The following is an 18,546-nucleotide window of genomic DNA, read 5'->3' on the forward strand; positions in this document are numbered from 1 at the left end:
TGCCTGCCTTACTTGTTCTTGAGACTAATTGGATGAGGGAGTAGAGGACGAAGAGTGGGAAAATCCTGAACCTGGGAACTTAGTGGGACAGGCTGGTGGTGCTATTGCCACAGTGGGGTGGTGAAGGAAAGCTGGTCTTTGTGGGAGCTCAGATCTGTGCCTGGTTTGGAGGTCAAGAAAGGACCCCCCCCACCCCCCCACCCACTGAGGCACACTTATGGAAACCTCAGGACTTCAGAAACATACCATCTGTGGCCTTTGGAATTCTCTGATTTTTGGAGAACGAATGGGCTGGAGAAGGGATTCCACAGTCACTGTCATGATGGATCCAAGAGCAGCAGAACTCTGTCCATAGCCAGGTGTGTTGGCACATACCTGTAATCCTAGTGATTTGGGAGTTTGAGGCAGAAGGATCACAAGTTTGAGGCTGTAGCAACTTAGCAAGACCTTGTCTCAGATTAAAAAATAAAAAGGGCTGTGGATGTAGCTTAGTGGTAGATAGTCCCTGGGTTCAATTTCTAGTACCACAATGAACAAACAAAAATACCCACAAAAAAAAATTGCACAGTCCAAAGTCATCTGTGTATTCCTACTTCCTTGATCTTGGAGAATATAAGCTTACTGGGCATCATTAGTTCTGTTCTTAGCAGACTTTCAGCTATTCCTGGTTGCTCTAAGATTGTCTGATATGTGAAGTTCTTAACCCGCAGAGAGGCAAGGCTGGGAAGGTTTGTTTGATCTGGTACCAGTAAGGGCAGAGGTTCCTTAAGAGAACCTAAGGTGGTAACCTTGTGTCAAGTTAGAGGAGATACAACAGGATATGCTGTTTTCTTTGATGCTAGGGTTAAAATCCAGGGCCTCATTCATGCTGAGCATGTGCTGTACCACTGAACTATCTCCCCAGCCAAGGATGTATTTATTTTGATTTTTTGACATTTACATGGTATTCATTAGATGACGTTTGTGGCCACAGCAGAGCTCTGTTATCAGCCATCCACGGGAAAATTTCCCAGGAAGACCCTCTTTTAGTTATACATGAAACCATGAAAGTAGATTTTTGGGCTTTCTCTAAAAGTGGGTCTAAGCCCACTATTGTTGTCTATTATTCTTACATAAAAGTATGTTTATTTATTTAGGTACAGGGATGACCCACATCCCCAGCCCTTTTTATTTTTTGCTTTGAGATAGGTCTCACTAAGTTGCTCAGGGTCTTGCTGAGTTGCTGCAACTGGCCTTGAATTTGTGATCCTCCTGCCTCAGCCTCCTATCACTGGGATTACAGGCAAATGCCACCACTCCTGGCCCTTCTGATTTATTGAAGCCCAAATTAGGCCTTGTTCAGCATGATCCTGGGAGGAAGTTCCAAAATGATCCCTTGTAGTCCCTTGTAGGTCAAAAAAGTCAGGAACAGGATATTGATATCTAAGGACAGGGGCCCTTTGAGCACTTTTGACCGTAGTTTGGGTCATTTCATAGTGGCCAGCAATGTTCTGGGTGAGTGGTTTGGATTTAGGCTGAGCAACTTGAACTATGGGCAGTGTGAGCTGGTGGGAAAAGAACTGGTCAGAGGTTCATAGACAGTCTGGGTTCTCATCCTCTCTCTGCCTTAGACTTCCCATGGAACTTGGAGTCTTTCATATGAGGCTTCATTCTGGAGTCTGCCTTCAAGAGGAAGCTCCAGAACTAATTAATTAAGCCTCAAAATTAACCCCAAATAGCTGTCAGATACTACTACTTAATATTGCCCTTTTGGATGGTGGAAATGTCTGTAGAAATGACAGTTTTTATTGTGATGTTATTGAACTTTGTTGATAAAACAGTTGAAAGTATAGGCTTGGGTGACTTACCAGCAAATTAAATTTTACTTTATATTTTTGTTACTGGGGATTAAACCTGGGGCACTTAGCCACTGAACTAAATCCCCAGCCCTTTTTATTTTTTATTTTATGAAAAGGCCCCATCCCCACCCCAAATTGCGTAGATCCTTGCTAAATTGCCGAGGCTAGCCTTGAGCATGCAATCCTACTGCCTCAGCCTCCTGAGTTACTGGGATTTTAGGCATGCACCACTGTGCCTGGCTGATTTTTTTCAGATTTTACTAGAACTGGATTCTTAAAACTCCCCCATCCTTCTCCCTCCCACTTCATTTCTAGACTGTGCGGAGCAACATTACACTTGAATGAGCAGGGTCTGTTGAGAATTCTGAAGTATCACTGTTACTCTTGCTTGCCAGTATGCTCACAGTATAGATAGTTTTTGGAAAGAGAGGAATCTAGACCTCTCTGTTGTAAGGACTCATAAATCATTATTGAGCTGCCTTATGTAGAGAATTGTTTATGTTTTCATTCTTAGTCTTCCTGGATCATGTTCTGCCGTCTCATTGCTGATGTTTTTACTCCACCAAGCCTATTTGTGTATCCTGATATCTTTGCTAGTCAGTTTCTTTCTGATTGGTGATATATTGGTAAATAATCACCTTTATTTTGTAATGTCCAGGAGTAAAGGTCAGTAGGTGATTATTAATTGCCTATGGCAGTGCTTCTCTGACTTTGGTGTGTATCAGAATCACCTGGAGGACTTGTTAAAAAAATAGTTCTATGCCCCACTCCCAGCGTTTTTTATTCAGTATATCTGAAGTGGGGCTGGTAAGTACTTGTCAGTACTCCTAACTAGTTCCCGGGAGTACTGATGCTGTTGGTCACACTCTGAGCACTGGTCTGCTGTGACCCAGGCACTGTATGAGGAAGAAACTGATGCAAGACATCGTCTCTGTCCTGAAGAACCTTCCTTCAAGTTAAGATATGTATGTATATGAAGGTAAACCTAAATGTGGAGTTCTGCAGGCCAGGTGCCAAATGAATCTGAGGAGTTCAGAGCGTACTGAATTTGCTAGTAGTATAGAGGCCAGGAAGCTTTCACAGGTCTGTTGTGGTCATTTGAGCTGACCATGTAAGGATCAATAAGTGGCACCTTCCAGGCAGGAAAATATTTTGATAAAGATGTGGAGATGGGAATGTTAAAGGCACTTTTAGTGGATAGCAAGTCACTTTGAGTTGGTGGGTATTTGATGCTAGTAAAGACAAATAGTCTTGAAAAACGGGCTCAGACTGTGTTGGACTTTGAATACTGGGGTTGGCTAGCTATTGACAAGCTTTGTTTAGGACAGAAGGAAATTTGATGTGGGGAGGGAATGCACTAATGAGGTAAAAGCTGGGCATGGTGGCAAGCACCTATAGTCCTAGCTACTCAGAAGCCTGAGGGAGACAGATCCTTTGGCCCTAGGAGTTTAGGAGCCAGCTTGGGCAACATAGCAGACCTTGTCTTTAAAAAAAGAAGAAAGAAAAAGAACAACGTAACCAGGAGATCTTAAATTCCTTATTGCATTCTTCTGTTCCCACTTGTCAGGGATTTTTATTAGGTGGAAAATCAGTCCTGAAAATTGAACTATGTTTACTAATGGTAAACCATTACATAATTACCAGTTGTTAACTGGTAATCTTGAGAAGATTAACTGTTACTTTTTTTTTTTTTTTAAATCTCTGCGAGTTTGGGGGAAAGGAATACAGAATTAGTTCTGTTTCTAAGATGCCAAGTTTTGAAAGCTTTGGTTTGTGTGCAACTAATGAGAACTGTTGTAGTTGAATTTTTATTTGGGAAGATATGAATATTTGGGGGTTGGGGATGTAGTCTAGTGGTAGAATTTGGGCTTAATATATGCAAGGTCATAGGTTTGATCCCTAGCACCCTCCCCCCCACCGCCAAAAAAAAAGAAAAGTGGTGGAGGGGGGGAGTGATCTTTAACAATCTCTTCTAATGGAAATAAAATAAAACTGATAATAGAGCAGGTAGCATTTAGTGTTTTGGCTAAGTCTCTTTTCAAATACCATAATAGGAAGTTAATTCATATGGATTTTAAGACTAATGTAATCACAGAAAACATACTTTAGCAGAATTTTTGAAGCTTATTTCTTGGGGGTGTAGCTCAGTGGTACAGTGTGTGTTTAGCATGGAGGAGGCCCTAGATTTGATCCTCAGTATCAAAAAACAAAACCAAAAAGATGTTACTGCCCCCAAGCCCAGAAAATAAATATTAAATTACAAAAATTAATAATTCACCAAGAAAAAAATAAGTCTGCATTTCCCTCACATTCTTAATTGTTTTACTTTTCTTGTTTTTGGCCTAAATTCAGTGCAGACTATTTTTATTTTAATGAAGCATTATAAAAATTAGATTTTTTGGATAGATTTTGAGTTTAATAGATAAAAATCAAACTGTAATCCTGACTAAGAAATAAAGATAAGCATGCTATAATCTTGTAACATAAATAGGATAAAATTGATTTTTTTTTTTTTTTTTTGGTGGTGCTGGGGAGCAAACTCAGGGCCTCATTCATGCTAAGCAAGTGCTCTACCACTGTGCTACATCCTTAGCCTTGAATGTGATTCTTAAAAAAGTTTTTAAACTCACCTAAATGTATTATGTGGTTGAAACTCTCTTGTGTTTATGCTCTGAAAAATTGCTGCTTCCATGAAACTACAAGTTAAAATAATATCTTCTTGAATTTTAGGTACTTACACTGTGAAATTTTATGATGGAGTAGTTCAGACTGTCAAACATATTCATGTCAAAGCTTTTTCCAAAGATCAGGTGAGAAATGTGGTTTCGTGCTTTGTGTTATGAATAATGCTAACTTTGTACTTTTGTTTCTTAAATAAAGACATTACATTTGTTTATGATGGCAAGTCTTTATTTCCTCCACCTGACACAGTTTCACCGGAAAGTAATACATGAGTTTTCAGACGTTGTAAATATTGTCTATCTTTGCTATTTCTTTTTCAAATTGTCTTTTTCAGATTGTCTTTTTCAAAAATGCTGAATATTTGGACACTACTAACTGATATCTGTTTTCCTCATCTTTTCTCAAAAGTGTCTGATTACTCATCTTTTTTCTTCTTCCTTGCCCTTCTCCCATGGTTGTTACCCATCACAGGGAACCTGTCATAACACTAGAGCAGACCTGGAACATGTTTTCCCCTGTTCTGCCTTTGTCCTTTACCATGACTTAGGACCATGACTTGGGTGGTTTACACACTTGCCCTTTGCTGTGGATTTAGCATTCACTTGTGCTCGATATGTTTGATTCAGGAATTTAGTGTTCTGGTGTCCCATGCACCTTGTATGTATTTGGCTTGAGCATGGGGTATGAGTTTTGACATTGGAAATATGGTCTAAACAGATAGGAGCCTGTAGATTGTGTTGCCTACTTTAATCATGATTTTTTTTTCCTTGTTAATTTCTGTCATCTTGATTTAAAAAAAAAAAAAAAAAAAAAATATATATATATATATATATATATATATATATAGTTGAAGTTGGACACAATACCTTTATTTTATTTGTTCTTATTTTTGTGTGGTCTCTGGGATCGAACCCAGTGCCTCACACATGCTAGGCAAGCGCTCTACCACTGAGCCACAACTTGGGCCCCATTTTAATATTTTAATGAAATAGGTGAGACGAGAGTAGAGATCAAAATTTGGATATTAGTGTTTTAAAAAATTCTGTTACTGGTTTAGCTGTTAAGACAGCTAAAGGAAATTAGTAAAAGATTTTATTACTGAGACATTGTAATTGGCTACTCACCTTTCAGTGATTGTTGATGGGATAGTATTTGGTGATTTTTTCTGTCCTGTCTTTTCCTGTGATGAGTAAATGTTTTGACTTATCACAGATTTTAACAAATTCTTCTATACATCCACTGAAGAATGAGACATGATACCTTTAAAGGTATCCTCAAAAATGTTTTACTTTTATTTTTCACTTTTACTTCTGGGTTTCCTTTTAAAAAAATTGACAAAATTATAGAACTTTGGTTCTAATGATACCTTCTCTTTGTTTATTTTTCCTTCAGGCATTTAAAGAACTATGCGGTAATCTAAAATGTTATTTTGGCCTTAAATTTGGCATTTGTGTTAAGTTTGTGGAATGAGTATATTTGAATATAGATAAAAATAACTGAATTATGAGCTTGTCCAGAATTGGCAAATTGTATTCAGAACCTCCCAATTACCAATTTGTGTTTTTCTCTACACTAAAATGGGGCATTAGCATATGCTAGCAAACTGAGGTAGGCCTCTGAGAAGTCCTGAGTCTGTAGAATCAGGCTGAGGACAAGCGGGTCACAGCCTGAAAGCATTTTTAGAACACCTCTGTCAGAAAAATTGCTTCCAGAAAAGATCCTGAGTAGTTGTCTGTCCTTTTATCCATTCTCTAGTGACCTCATCATCATTCTTTGTCTCAGAAGAAATTGAACTCGGTATTTGTTTTTATTTAGTATGGGCCCTCAAACTTCGGGGTATATTTTCAGTGGTGTTTTGCATTATGTGACATGGCAAATGTCCTCTTTTAGTTTCTCCATAAATTTGCAAACAGCCTCCTAATTTTTGATTTGCAAGTAATCACAAAGTGTGTTTCATCGCTATTTTGCTCATTTTAGAATATTGTGGGTAATGCTAGGCCTAAAGAAACAGATCACAAAAGTCTTTCATCATCTTCTGATAAACGAGAGAAATTTAAAGAGCAGAGAAAAGCCACAGTCAATGTGAAGAAAGACAAAGAGGACAAAGCCTTAAAATCGGAAAAGCGTCCCAAGCTGCCCGACAAAGAAGGAAAGTTAATCTGTGCTGAAAAAGGGAAGGTGTTGGAGAAAAGCCTTCCCAAGAACGAGAAGGAAGATAAGGAGAACATTTCAGAGAATGACAGAGAGTACTCTGCAGACACTCAAGTGGATAAAAAACCTGAAAACGACATTGTGAAGAGTCCACAGGAGAACTTGAGGGAGCCAAAAAGAAAACGAGGCAGACCCCCTTCCATAGCTCCTACTGGTGAGTTTTCCAAGTGGGCTCTGCAGTGGGTGATGCGAGAATGTTCTTCTGTGGCCTTTTGCAGGTCTTTCTACCTTCTACACTTCAGTTCTTCGTATTTGTGAGTGACTTTGGCTGTGATTGAGAGCAGGTTGTACCAGGGACCTGGCTCTAAGTGAGGCATGTTTGGGAGTGTGGGCAGGACCCAGTTTTGGGGTGGTAGACTCTCCTCAGAGACTTCAGCTTACATAACAAAGCCCAATGAGCCAAGACCTTTTGCTTGTCTATTCAGATGATCTGCAAGTGTAGCTGCAAGTGTAGCTCAGTGGTACATCATGACCTAAGTATACATAAGACCCTGATTTCAATTCCCAGACCCCCCCCCCAAAAAAAAGGGAAAAAGTGGGCCAGAAGGATGCTCGAGGTAGGGAGGCATAGGTGCATTATGAAATTGATCTCTCTAGAGAGTGATTATTGATAGGAAATTTTCATAAGTCTAAATAAAAAGCTAAGGCTGAGTGTATGTAGCTCAGTTGTTTTTTGGGGGGATTGGCTAACTTCATTTAGCATTATCTTCTCTAATGCCATCCATTTACCTGCAAATGTCATGATTCTATTATTGCTGAGTAAAATTCCATTGTGTATATATGCCACATTTATATAGAGTGCTTACGTAGCATGTGAGAGGTCCTGGGTTCAATCCCCAGCACTGCAAAATAATAAACAAATAAACAGTAAAATAAAAAGTTGAGACGGTTAATTGATAAAAGTCAAAGAGGACATAGATTTAGAGGAAGATATAGTTATTTTAAAAAGAAGTATAAGTTTGGAACTCCTAGAAAACCAAGGATGAAACAAATCTTGATTTCTTCCTAAGCCAAATACTCATTTTCCAGATTGATTGTGTAAATAAAGAATCTCCTAGGGTTCTAGACCAAACCTTTTCATGATTAAATATGTGGCGTTGGTCTTTAGACATTCTTCCTTGCATATTCCCTATACAAATATTGAAAAACTGTGAATCTCTTGGCATATTTTTAAGTAATATCTAGTTTTTTAAAATGTGAGGTTAAATAACTTCAAATAACTTTAAAATATAAAGTTTGACATAAAATATATTTTCATCAAAACAGTGAAATTACAGTGTTAGTTCATTCATTATTCCCTAATATAGTAGCATGCAAAGCCAATCCTCCTTATCAAACCAAAATGCCCCATCAGATCCAATTTTTGTGGGAAAAAGTCTACCTTAATTTACATCAAATAAATGTATTTTGTACTTACTCCCAATAGACTAGCTTCTCATATCTGAATTCTAATTTATAGGAAATTAGATAATAGAGTGATTTGTCCTCAGATGAAATAAGGGACTTCCCTTATTTCAGTAACTATAATTGGATTTTATTCTCAAGAGCTGAGCATGCTGCTGGGCATGGTATTGCATGCTTGTAATCTCAGTAGCTCAGGAGACTGAAGCAGGTGGATTGCAAGTTCAAAGCCAGTCTCAACAACTTAACAAGACCCTGTTTCAAAATAAAAAATAAAAAGGGCTGGTGGTGTAGCTCAGTGGTCATGTGCCCTTGGGTTCAGTCCCTGGTAATGGGGGTGGGGGGGTGGGGGTGAGTATGTGGAGGTGGGGGCTGAGCATGCTGGACTTGTCCCTATCCCTGAATAGGGGCTAGATCTGTGTATAAGGTAGCCACAAGCCACATGTGACTGTTGAGCACTTGGAATTGAGATGTGTTGTATAAAATGAACACTTGGATTTCAAATACTCAGTACAAAAAAAGAGCACAAACTCTTTTTTTTCTTTTGTGATGATGGGGCTCAAATTCAGGGTCTTGTGCATATTAGGCAAGTACTCTATCACTAAGCTACATCCCAATCCCTGTAATTTTTTTTTATATTGATTACATGTTGAAATATTGGTTTAAAATTTTTTTTTTTATAGTTGTAGATGGACAGAATGCCTTTATTTTATTTGTTTATTTTTTTGTGGTGCTGGGGATAAAACCCAGGGCCTTACACGTGCTAGGCAAGTGCTCTACCACTGAGCTACAGCCCCAGCCCACATGTTGAAATGTTTTTAAATGTATTAATGTATTAATATGTTTAAATAAAATAAATTATTTAATTTGATTTTTAAAAACTTGTTAGTATGACTACTAAAATTTTAAAAATTATGTGTGGCTTCTATTTCTGGCTTTCATTGTACTTCTATAGGTCAGTACTGTCCTTAAATATAGTTGCTTTCTAGACAGCCTTCTGGGAGATTTTCATAAGAAATACACTCCCCCACCCCAATACACACATACCTTTCTTTTCCTTTTTCCTCTTTAGCCTCCACATATGAGAGAAAACATATGACCTTTGGCTTTCTGAGTTTGGTTTATTTCATTTAACATAATGTTGTCAAGTTCCATCCATTTTCCTGCAAGTGTCATAGTTTTATTGTGGCTCAGTAAAATCCATTGTGTATATACCACATTTTCTTTATCCATCCATCCATTGACAGACAACTAGGCTGGTTCCATAGTTTGGCTATTGTGAATCGTGTTGCTGTAAACATTTATTTATATATATATATATATATATATAACTATAGTATGATGACTTTTAATTCTTTAGGATAAATACTGAGGAGTAGTATACCTGGGTCATATGGTGGTGGTTCCATTACTAGTCTTTTGAGGAACTTCGACACTGATTTCCATAGTGATTATGCTAACTCACAACCCTACCAACAGTGTAAAAATGTTGTTCTCCACATCTTCTTGGCAATGTGAATTGTTAACAATACTCAAGTTTTGTATGGTCAGTTCTCATTTCTGTAAGGTATCAAAAGGAAAAAGGCTTGCTGGGCGTGGTGTAATCCTAGCTACTCAGGAGGCTGAGGCAGAAAGAAGAGAAGGATCAAAAGTTTGAGACCAGCCTCAGCAACTTAATGAAACCTTATCAAGGTCAGCCTCAGTAACTTAGTGAGATCCTGTCTCAAAATAAAAATAAAAAGGACTGGGAATGTAATTCAGTGATAAAGAGCCCATTCAATCCCTAGCACCAAAAAAAAAAAAAAAAAGGACTCAGTGGTAAAAAGTATTCTTCGGTTCAATCCCCAGTACAAAAAGAAGGCGACTTGCCAAATATCTCATACATAGTTCAAATCCCCTTAACGAAATTGCTTGGAATAAGTTTTCATTGATTTGGTAGAGCCTTGGGTTCCCTAGCTTGTATAGAATTGATTGGGAATAGATTCTGAGCTATTTTGAGAGGGTTACTTGTATTTGTTTTTAACTTGGAATGTGTGTGATCCAAGTTCTTACCACTTGGAACAGCAGAATGTTGGCATGTTGGGAAGTCTGAACACAGGAAGAGCCAAGAATGAGGGTGGCCTCGGAGCTCAGCCCTGTTTGTGTTCAGCCATTTGACATGGCAGATGTGCAGATATTGGACTTAGATGAGTTTTTTCTCTCTCCATTTCTTCTTCTCTTCATTCCTTTTCCTTCTCTTACCATTTACTTGCCTTCCTATCTCTTCCCCTTTCTCTCTCACTCTTCCTTACCCACTTTAGCTCTGCCTTCCTGTCAAAAGCTCCCCAGTTTCTTTTTTCCTTCTGTCTGCCTTTTGGATTCTCATTTTTTTTTTTTTTTTTCAGATTCGGGGAGAGTTTCGTAAATTTTAGGCTTAAAAATAGCTAGCAATCTTTGAGGGCTTTGTGTCTGCACTACTGAATTCTGTGAGAGCTTCCTGCAACATTGACTGTCAAAAGCGTGCTCTTCTGAGATTTGCCTGGGATTTTTTTTTTTTTTTTTTAAAGAATATAAATGTTGGCATTCTTTTTAACCTTCAAAACTAAAACTAATGATAACAAATTCAGCAAGAAGAAATTAAAGACAGTAATTAAACTCTAGATATACATTTTAGGAATTAGCATGCATGATGGATTTAAGGAGAATATTGGAAAAGTCAGATCTCCCCACCTTTTTCTCAGTAGATACAATTTTGAAGAGATGATTTAATAGTGACAAAAATGACTTTTCTGTTGCTCATGCAACTTCAGGTAAAAAGCAGTCATGTTGCACTGTGGTGTTCTAAGAAGAGGGTTTTAAGAAAGCTGGGTCATAAGAGAGAGTACAAAAAGAGATTTAGGATATCAATCTGCAGAGTGTCAGTCAGCATGTCCCAGAGGTAGTAATTTCTCATTTATTTCACTGTTTTTTCTTGTGCCTTAGAAAAAATGCCCCTTTTGAGGGTTTATTTATAATGCAAGGATGTCTTCATATGTTAAGTAATTTTTATATAAAATGCAAGTTTGGACACTGAGAAATTACATATCTTTTTTGTATGGTTCTGTATACATCATAGCTGTGGATTCAAATTCTCAGACTTTGCAACCAATAACATTGGAATTGAGAAGACGGAAAATATCAAAAGGAAGTGATATCCCATTAAAACGTCCTCGACTTGATAAAAACTCATGTGAGTCTCCAGTTTGTGTATGTGTGGCTAGAATTGGGCATTATTTGGGTCAGCCTCCTCTAGGTCCATCCTGTCTTCTATGCCTTATAGGCTCTAATGATTGTTCCTGTGCTGCATGGTAACATACACCTGTAATCCCACTGACTCAGAAGTCTGAAGCAGGAGAATTGCAAGTTCATGGCCAGTCTGGGCAACTTAGCAAGTCTCTAAGCAACATAAACTCTGTCTCAAAATAAAATGTAAAAAGAGCTGGGGATATAGCTTAGTGGTAAAGCATCCTTGGATTCAGTCCCCTTACCCTTCCCCCCTAAAAAGATTGTCCTTGATTGCATGAATTAATGTGAATGGGCTGTAGTTGAAACTGGAGTTTTTGCTTAGAAGAAACACAAAATTGTATTAGTGTTGGGTTCAGTGGTGTCATATCCATTTCTATAAACTACATTTGATTTGGATTCCTCTAGAAATTTAAAGGCTTAGGAAGGTATGGACTTTATATCCTAAGTGAAACTTTTAAAAATACTATTTATTGGTTAGAAAAATACCCTGTTAAAGAATTTGTGATGCCTCTAAATAAAACTCAATTGCCTAGCATGTGAAGCCCTGGGTTTTAATTCTCAGTAACCTGCCACTCAAACAAATAAACAAAACTTCAGTTGACTTTGGAAGTTAACATTATAGACTTTCATTTGGGAAGCTCCAAAATAGAACTTAATTGTCAAGACTGGGACATGATTTGGCACATATTTTCAGACGCTTAATTCTTTTTTTTTTTTTTTTCAATTTTTGTTTTTTAGTTGTCAAAGGGCTTTTTATTTACTTGTTTGTTTGTATGTGGTGCTGAGGATCGAACCCGGGGCCTTACACATGCTCTACCACTGAGCAACAACCCCAGCCCCTACACTCTTTTAATTCTTAACAAAATAAAATCTATACTGGCAGAGACTTTGCTTTTGCTTTAAACTATAGGGAAAGGTTAATAATTTAACATTCCAGAAGTATCTCTTATAATTCTTTACGGAGGCACCTAACCCAGAAATCTGTAGTAACAATTATGTATTCCTGTTGCTCTTTGGATTCCAATTCTCTTAATGGTTTATAGCCCAGGAAAAGTCAAAAAACTGTTCCGAAAACGCTGACAAAGACTTGTCCAGGAGACGTTCTTCCAGGCTGTCCACTAACGGGACCCATGAGATCCTAAATCCTAACTTGGTTGTACCAGATTTGGCTGATAAAGTCGATACGGATCCTTCACAAGACAAGTCATCTAGTACCAAGGAACCTGAAGAAGGTGAGTCAGAGACTGTTTTGAAATTGTTTTGCCAACTTGGTGCTTTTCTAGTAAGAACCATCTCTAGCTTCCATAAGTGTTAGATTGTCTTAAAATCAAATTATTAAATGAGCTGCAGTATTCTCATATGGTTCTTCATTGATTATTCATTCAGTAGACAAGCTTTCTGGATGCATTTGTGCTTAGTTGTGTTTTTATATTATTTCCTGCTGGGTTGGAATACAGTACTAGAAGAGCCCTGCCTCTGTCTTTCTGGTGCCATCTCACTCCACGCCTCTGCCTTTTGTTGACATTTCCAGTATTTCTCCTTTCACTGTAGCCTCTTTTTTTGTATGTGTATATGTGTGTTGCTGGGGATTGAACCCAGGGCCTTGTGCATGTGAGACAAGTATTCTACCAACTGAGCTATGTCCCCAAGCCCCTAGCCTCATTCTTGAAATGCTTACAGCCTTGGCTGTATGTGTGGGGACTTGTGAATGTATTTTTTTTTTTTTTTTTGGAGATAGGGTCTCACTAACTAAGTTGCTTGGGGCTTCACAAAATTGCTGAGGCTGGCTTTGAACTCAAAAAGTCCTGCAGCCTGTCCTCCTGCATCCTCCAGAGCTGCTTGGATTATAGGCATGCGCCGCTTTTTAAAAATTTTTTATTTTATTTTTTTATTTTTTAGATGTCTATGGAGACAATACCTTTATTTTATTTGTTTATTTTTATGTGGTTCTGGGGATCGAACCCAGTGCCTCATGCATTCTAGGCAAGCACTCTACCACCCCCAGCCTCCATGCCACTCTTATATGTTGTGAGATTAATGGGGTTTCTCCAAGTCCGTGGCTTTCTTAGTCTGTTATGGGACTTTTGGTTTTTAGATTGATTGATTGATGATATGTGTGTGTGTGTGTGTGTGTGTGTGTGTGTGTGTGTGTGTGTAAAATATATCTCAAGTGCTTTCTTTGTTTTCTTCTAGGTCAGTTGAAATCTCCTTTGGAAGCTGGCTCGGTCTCATCTGCACTAACTTGCCACTCCTTTGGGGATGGATTGGGGGCTGTAGGCCTGGAATTGAATTGCAACTCAATGGGAGAAAACACTATGAAAACAGAACCAACATCGCCCCTTGCTGAGTTACAAGAGATTTCAACTGTGGAAGGTTCATATTTAGAGTTAACTCAATCTTCTTTTTACATATAGTTTTGCTTGTGCTTTGTGAACTTAAAACAAACAAACAAACAAACAAAAAAGCAACAAAAAAACTTTTCTAATGATGTTTTTATCATTGTTTATTAATAATATTTTTATTTTAATGCTCTAACCCTTTCATTACTGATTTTGGTAATCTGTATTCCCTCTCTTCTTGATTAGCATGGCTAGAAATTTGTCAATTTTGTTAATAGTTTCAAAGAACTTTTTTGAGTATAAAAGTAGGATTTAGTCAAGCAAGAAGAAAAGAGACAGAATTCCCACAGGACAAGAGAGGGAGTTTCCCAAGAACTAACCTTTTGTTTTAATTTTTCTCTATTGTTTTTCTTTTAAAAAATTTAATTTCTGTTTTGATTTTTGTTTTCTTTCAGTCCTTTGCAAACCTTAGCTCAGTGATTTTAGGTTTTGTTCATCCTTTCTAGTAAAGAGTTTTGTTTTTTTTTTAATATATATATATATATATATATATAATATATATATATATAATAATTATAGTATATATTAGTTGTAGATGAACACAATATCTTTATTTATTTGTTTTCATGTGGTGCTGAGGATCGAACCCAGTTCCTCACACATGCAAGGCAAGTACTCTACCACTGAGCTACAACCCCAGCCCAAGAGTTTAAAATTATCAATTTATCAGGAAGTACTACTTAAGCTGCATCCTGTAGACTTTTGATATGTTGCCCCTCCCTACTTCCTTCTCTTCTTTTCTTCCCTCCGTCCTTCCTTGTACTCTAGGGATTCTGATATATATATCCCTAACTTTTCACAGTTTAGAGTGAATATTGAATTGCTCTATTTAGATTTTTGTGTGGTTCTATTAACTTCCCTTTTTGTTCTAGTTCCATGAATTGTATTTACATATGCTATAGAATTCTCAATGCAATATTATAAGTTTTGATCTAAAACAGTTATGTCTATGTGTATGTATGTATGACGTATATCTATGTATGTGTATATGTATATGTGTGTGTGTGTGTATATATGTATATATATACATATATATATATTTTTTTTTGCGGTGGTAGGGCCAGAATTAAACCCAGGAACACTACCATTGAGCTACATCCTCAATTCTTTTTATTTTTCATTTTGAGACAGAATCTTGCCAAGTTGCTGAGGGTCTCACTAAGTTTCTAAGACTCACTTTGAACTTCTGGTCCTTTTTCCTTGACCTCCCAAATTGTTGGGAGTACAAGCATGTGCCACCATGCCCAGCTTTGTCAGATTTTGATATTATTTCATAGGTTACTGAATCTCTACCTACTCTTTGGTTTTTCAAGTCTATCTTGTGTTAGAGGTTGAGTAATTATTTCCCTCTATTTTGCAATTCCTTTTCTTCTTTCTAATCTGTTGTTAAGCCCATCCACTGAATATTTTTTTTTAACTGCTAGAACTTATATTTTCTTAGATCCAACTTCTCTGCTGAGATTTCCATTGTGTTTATTCATTATGAGCAAAGTTTTAATAGCTGTTTTGAAGTCTTTGTCTGTCAAATTCGACACCTAGATTTTCTTGGGGTTAATACCTATCAAATGACTTTTCTTTTGACTATGGGCCATATTTTGCCTTTGTTTATTTGCCTGATATTTTGGATTGTATTCTGGACATGTTGTGGAGTTGGTATTATGTTTGTTCCTCTAAGGAGTACTGAGTTCTTTATTTTTTAAATGGCAGTTAACTTGGTTGAACTAAAAGTCCAAATTCTTTTTCTCTGTAATGGGCAGCAGATGAAGTCTCTGTTCAGGTCTTTGTTCAACTGTTTGTAACTCTTTATTTTTATTTATTTATTTTTTTAAAGAAATCCATAACTTTTTTTTAACATTTTATTTATTTAGTTATAGGTGGACATAATGTCTTTATTTTACTTTATGTGGTGCTTAGGATCAAACCCAGTGCCTCATGCATGCTAGGCGAGCTCTCTACCTCTGAGCCACAACCCCATCCAGTTTGTAACTCTTTATATTTTTAGAAATGAGAGACATAGGCAAAGTTTATATTACAGAAATTGGGGCCACCTGCTTGTGATTTTCTTTTTTCTAATGGATTCTTCCCACCCCTCGAAGAAGTTGTAGCTGCACTGAACTTTGTATTGCTTTTTTAACCACCAAGACTGAAAGTTTCTATGGGAATTGTAGCTACCTGATGCTATTGACTGTAGTTTGAATTGGGGCAAAAAGATAAAAAATGGGCAACTGATCTAGTGCCCTTCCATTATCCCAAATGTCTGACTCCTATTTTGTTTTTGCCATTTTTTTGGTGTTCCCCAGTGCCTTTTCCAGAGTTTATAATGATTATATATAGAAGAGTTGTTCCAATATGAGCTATTTCACCATTAATAAAAGAGAAACCTCCACCTTGTATTAATACACAGCCTTAGGAAATGTTATACCTTTATATCATACAGGAATTTTTTTTCTCTCACATAGTGATTGTTTTTTATACTGATGGGCATTTGAATGTAATTGATAATGCATACTTTTAATTTTAATAATGTTACGTTTGTGGCAAATGGTCAGAACCCAGGATGGTTGAACCTCAAATAAATAACAGTCTTTATCCTAAAAAGGGAAAAGCATATAATCTCCTTTTTTTTGTATATATGTGTACTTTATTTTAAAAAAGATTAATTAGGGACTGTGGCTGTTGCTGTGGCTCAGCGGTAGTGCACTTGCCTAGTATATGTGAGGCACTGGGTTCCACCTCAGTACTGCAAACAAATATATATAAAGTAAAGGTCCATTGACAACTAAAAAAATATTTTTAGAAAATTAATTAATATTCTTGCCTGAGTGATTGAATCAAAGGCCTCCTGTATGCAAGGCAAGAATATTAATTCTTGAGCTATCCTGGACCCTTATTTCCTTTTTCTAAAAACAGTTCTATGGCATATACTTGTAATCACAGCAACTTGGGAGGGTGAGGCAGAATGATTTGAGGCTTGCCTTGGCAACTTAGTGAGACCTTGACTCAAAATTAAAAGTAAAAAAATCTGGAGAGGTAGCTTAGTGGTAAAGTGCTCCTGGGTTCTGTCCTCAGTCCAACAAACACACACACAAAAATATACAAATAATATATGCTATTGGCAACAAACAGTATAGAGGTACTCAGATTAAAAGTGAAAGATGTCCTCTGTTTTATTCTTGTACTTTGTTCAAGTTTTTTTCCCCCTTGTGCATTTACATAGGAGAGCAAATAAGATTTATTATTTTTAAGTGTAATTGAGACATGTGTAGGCTTATTGTTCAGACTTATTTTTATAGCATTTCTTGGCTCTTTATTAGTAGATTTGTCTTTCCTTTATTTTTGATATGAGGATTGAGCTCAGGACTTTAAACCACTGAGTCACATCCCTAGCCCTTTTTATTTTTTTGTTTTGAGACAGGGTTTTGCTAAGTTGCTTAGGGCCTTGCTAAGTTGCTGAAGCTGGCCTTGAACTTGAAATCCTCCTGCCTTCACCTCCTGAGTTTCTGGGATTTCAGGCCTATGCCAGTGAGACACTTCCTTTTTTTTTTTTTTAAATAGTTTTTAGTTGTTGATGGATCTTTATTTTTCTTTCTTTATTTATATGCAGTGCTGAGAATCGAACCCAGTGCCTCACACATGCTAGGCAAGCTCTCTACCACTGAACAACAACTGCAGCCTAAGACACTTACTTTTAAGAAAGGATTTTCCTGGATACTGATAGTTGATAAATGATGAACAACATTATTGGTTGATTTTTTTTTTTAATATTTATTTTTTAGTTATTGGCGAACACAACATCTTTGTTTGTATGTGGTGCTGAGGATCGAACCCGGGCTGCACGCATACCAGGCGAGCACGCTACTGCTTGAGCCACATCCCCAGCCCTATTGGTTGATTTTAACCAGCTTCATTGTTTCTAGATCTGTCATAATATTGCAACTCTTTTTCCAAATGGAGTTTAAAGTACATCCTAATTATTGGTGTAGTAATTTTTTCCCAAGTATTCTGTTGGATTGGCAGTTTTAAAAAATATATCAAATATTAAATAGAGAATATTTTGAAAATTATTGCAAAAAAGGATTTTAGTATGTTTTCTAAGGCTAAATCACAGTTATTCATTGATGTTCTTCACTGAGAAATATAATAATGCATGAACAAAAAATCATCCTATGGTGCATGTTGGCTTAGTATGCTCATCTTTTTCCCTGCACTGGAGATTGAATCCAGGGGTTCACTGAGCCACATCCCCAGTGCCTTCCTGCCACGCTCCCCCGACCTTTATTTTGGAGATGGGGTCTCACTAAGTTGCTGAGAATGGCCTTGAACTTGTTATCCTTGTGGCTTAGCCTCCTCGGTAACTGGGATGTGCCACGGAATTCAGATATGTTCATCTGTTTTGAATTACCAGGAGAAAACAATGGAAGATTCTGCTTAATGTTGATTATTAAATGCAATTTGATTTTTCTTAGGCAAATATTCATTCAGGAAGACCAATTTCTATTTTTTAAAAAATCTTTTTATTAGTTATTGATGGACCTTAATTATTTATTTGTTTATATGTGGTGCTGAATCTTGAACCCAGGGCTTCACACATGTGGGGCAAGCGCTCTACCACTGAGTCACAACCCCAGCTCTGCATACTTGTGTTTTTTTTTTTTAATTTTTTTTTAGTTGTAGATGGACACAATACCTTTATTTTATTATGTTATTTATTTATGTGGTGCTGAGGATCGAACCCAGTGCCCCACACGTGC

The 18,546-nt window shown here is 37.1% G+C and overlaps 1 protein-coding gene across 4 annotated transcripts in view; it reads left to right on the plus strand.

Annotated features, from left to right (window-relative positions):
• Positions 1–18,546, plus strand: part of Phf20 (PHD finger protein 20) — a 126,156-nt gene that overhangs the window by 57,382 nt on the left and 50,228 nt on the right. For 2 of the 4 annotated variants that reach the window (XM_076851779.1, XM_076851780.1), the window contains exons 5-9: positions 4,569–4,648; positions 6,498–6,885; positions 11,227–11,340; positions 12,440–12,628; positions 13,590–13,769. In XM_076851779.1, coding sequence (XP_076707894.1) covers positions 4,569–4,648; positions 6,498–6,885; positions 11,227–11,340; positions 12,440–12,628; positions 13,590–13,769 — 951 coding nt within the window. The remainder of the gene's footprint in view (positions 1–4,568; positions 4,649–6,497; positions 6,886–11,226; positions 11,341–12,439; positions 12,629–13,589; positions 13,770–18,546) is intronic. The other 2 variants (XM_076851782.1, XM_076851781.1) reach the window with 2 other exon arrangements.

This window comes from Callospermophilus lateralis, chromosome 3 (genome assembly GCF_048772815.1).
Source record: "Callospermophilus lateralis isolate mCalLat2 chromosome 3, mCalLat2.hap1, whole genome shotgun sequence".
Taxonomy (NCBI): Eukaryota; Metazoa; Chordata; class Mammalia; order Rodentia; family Sciuridae; genus Callospermophilus; species Callospermophilus lateralis.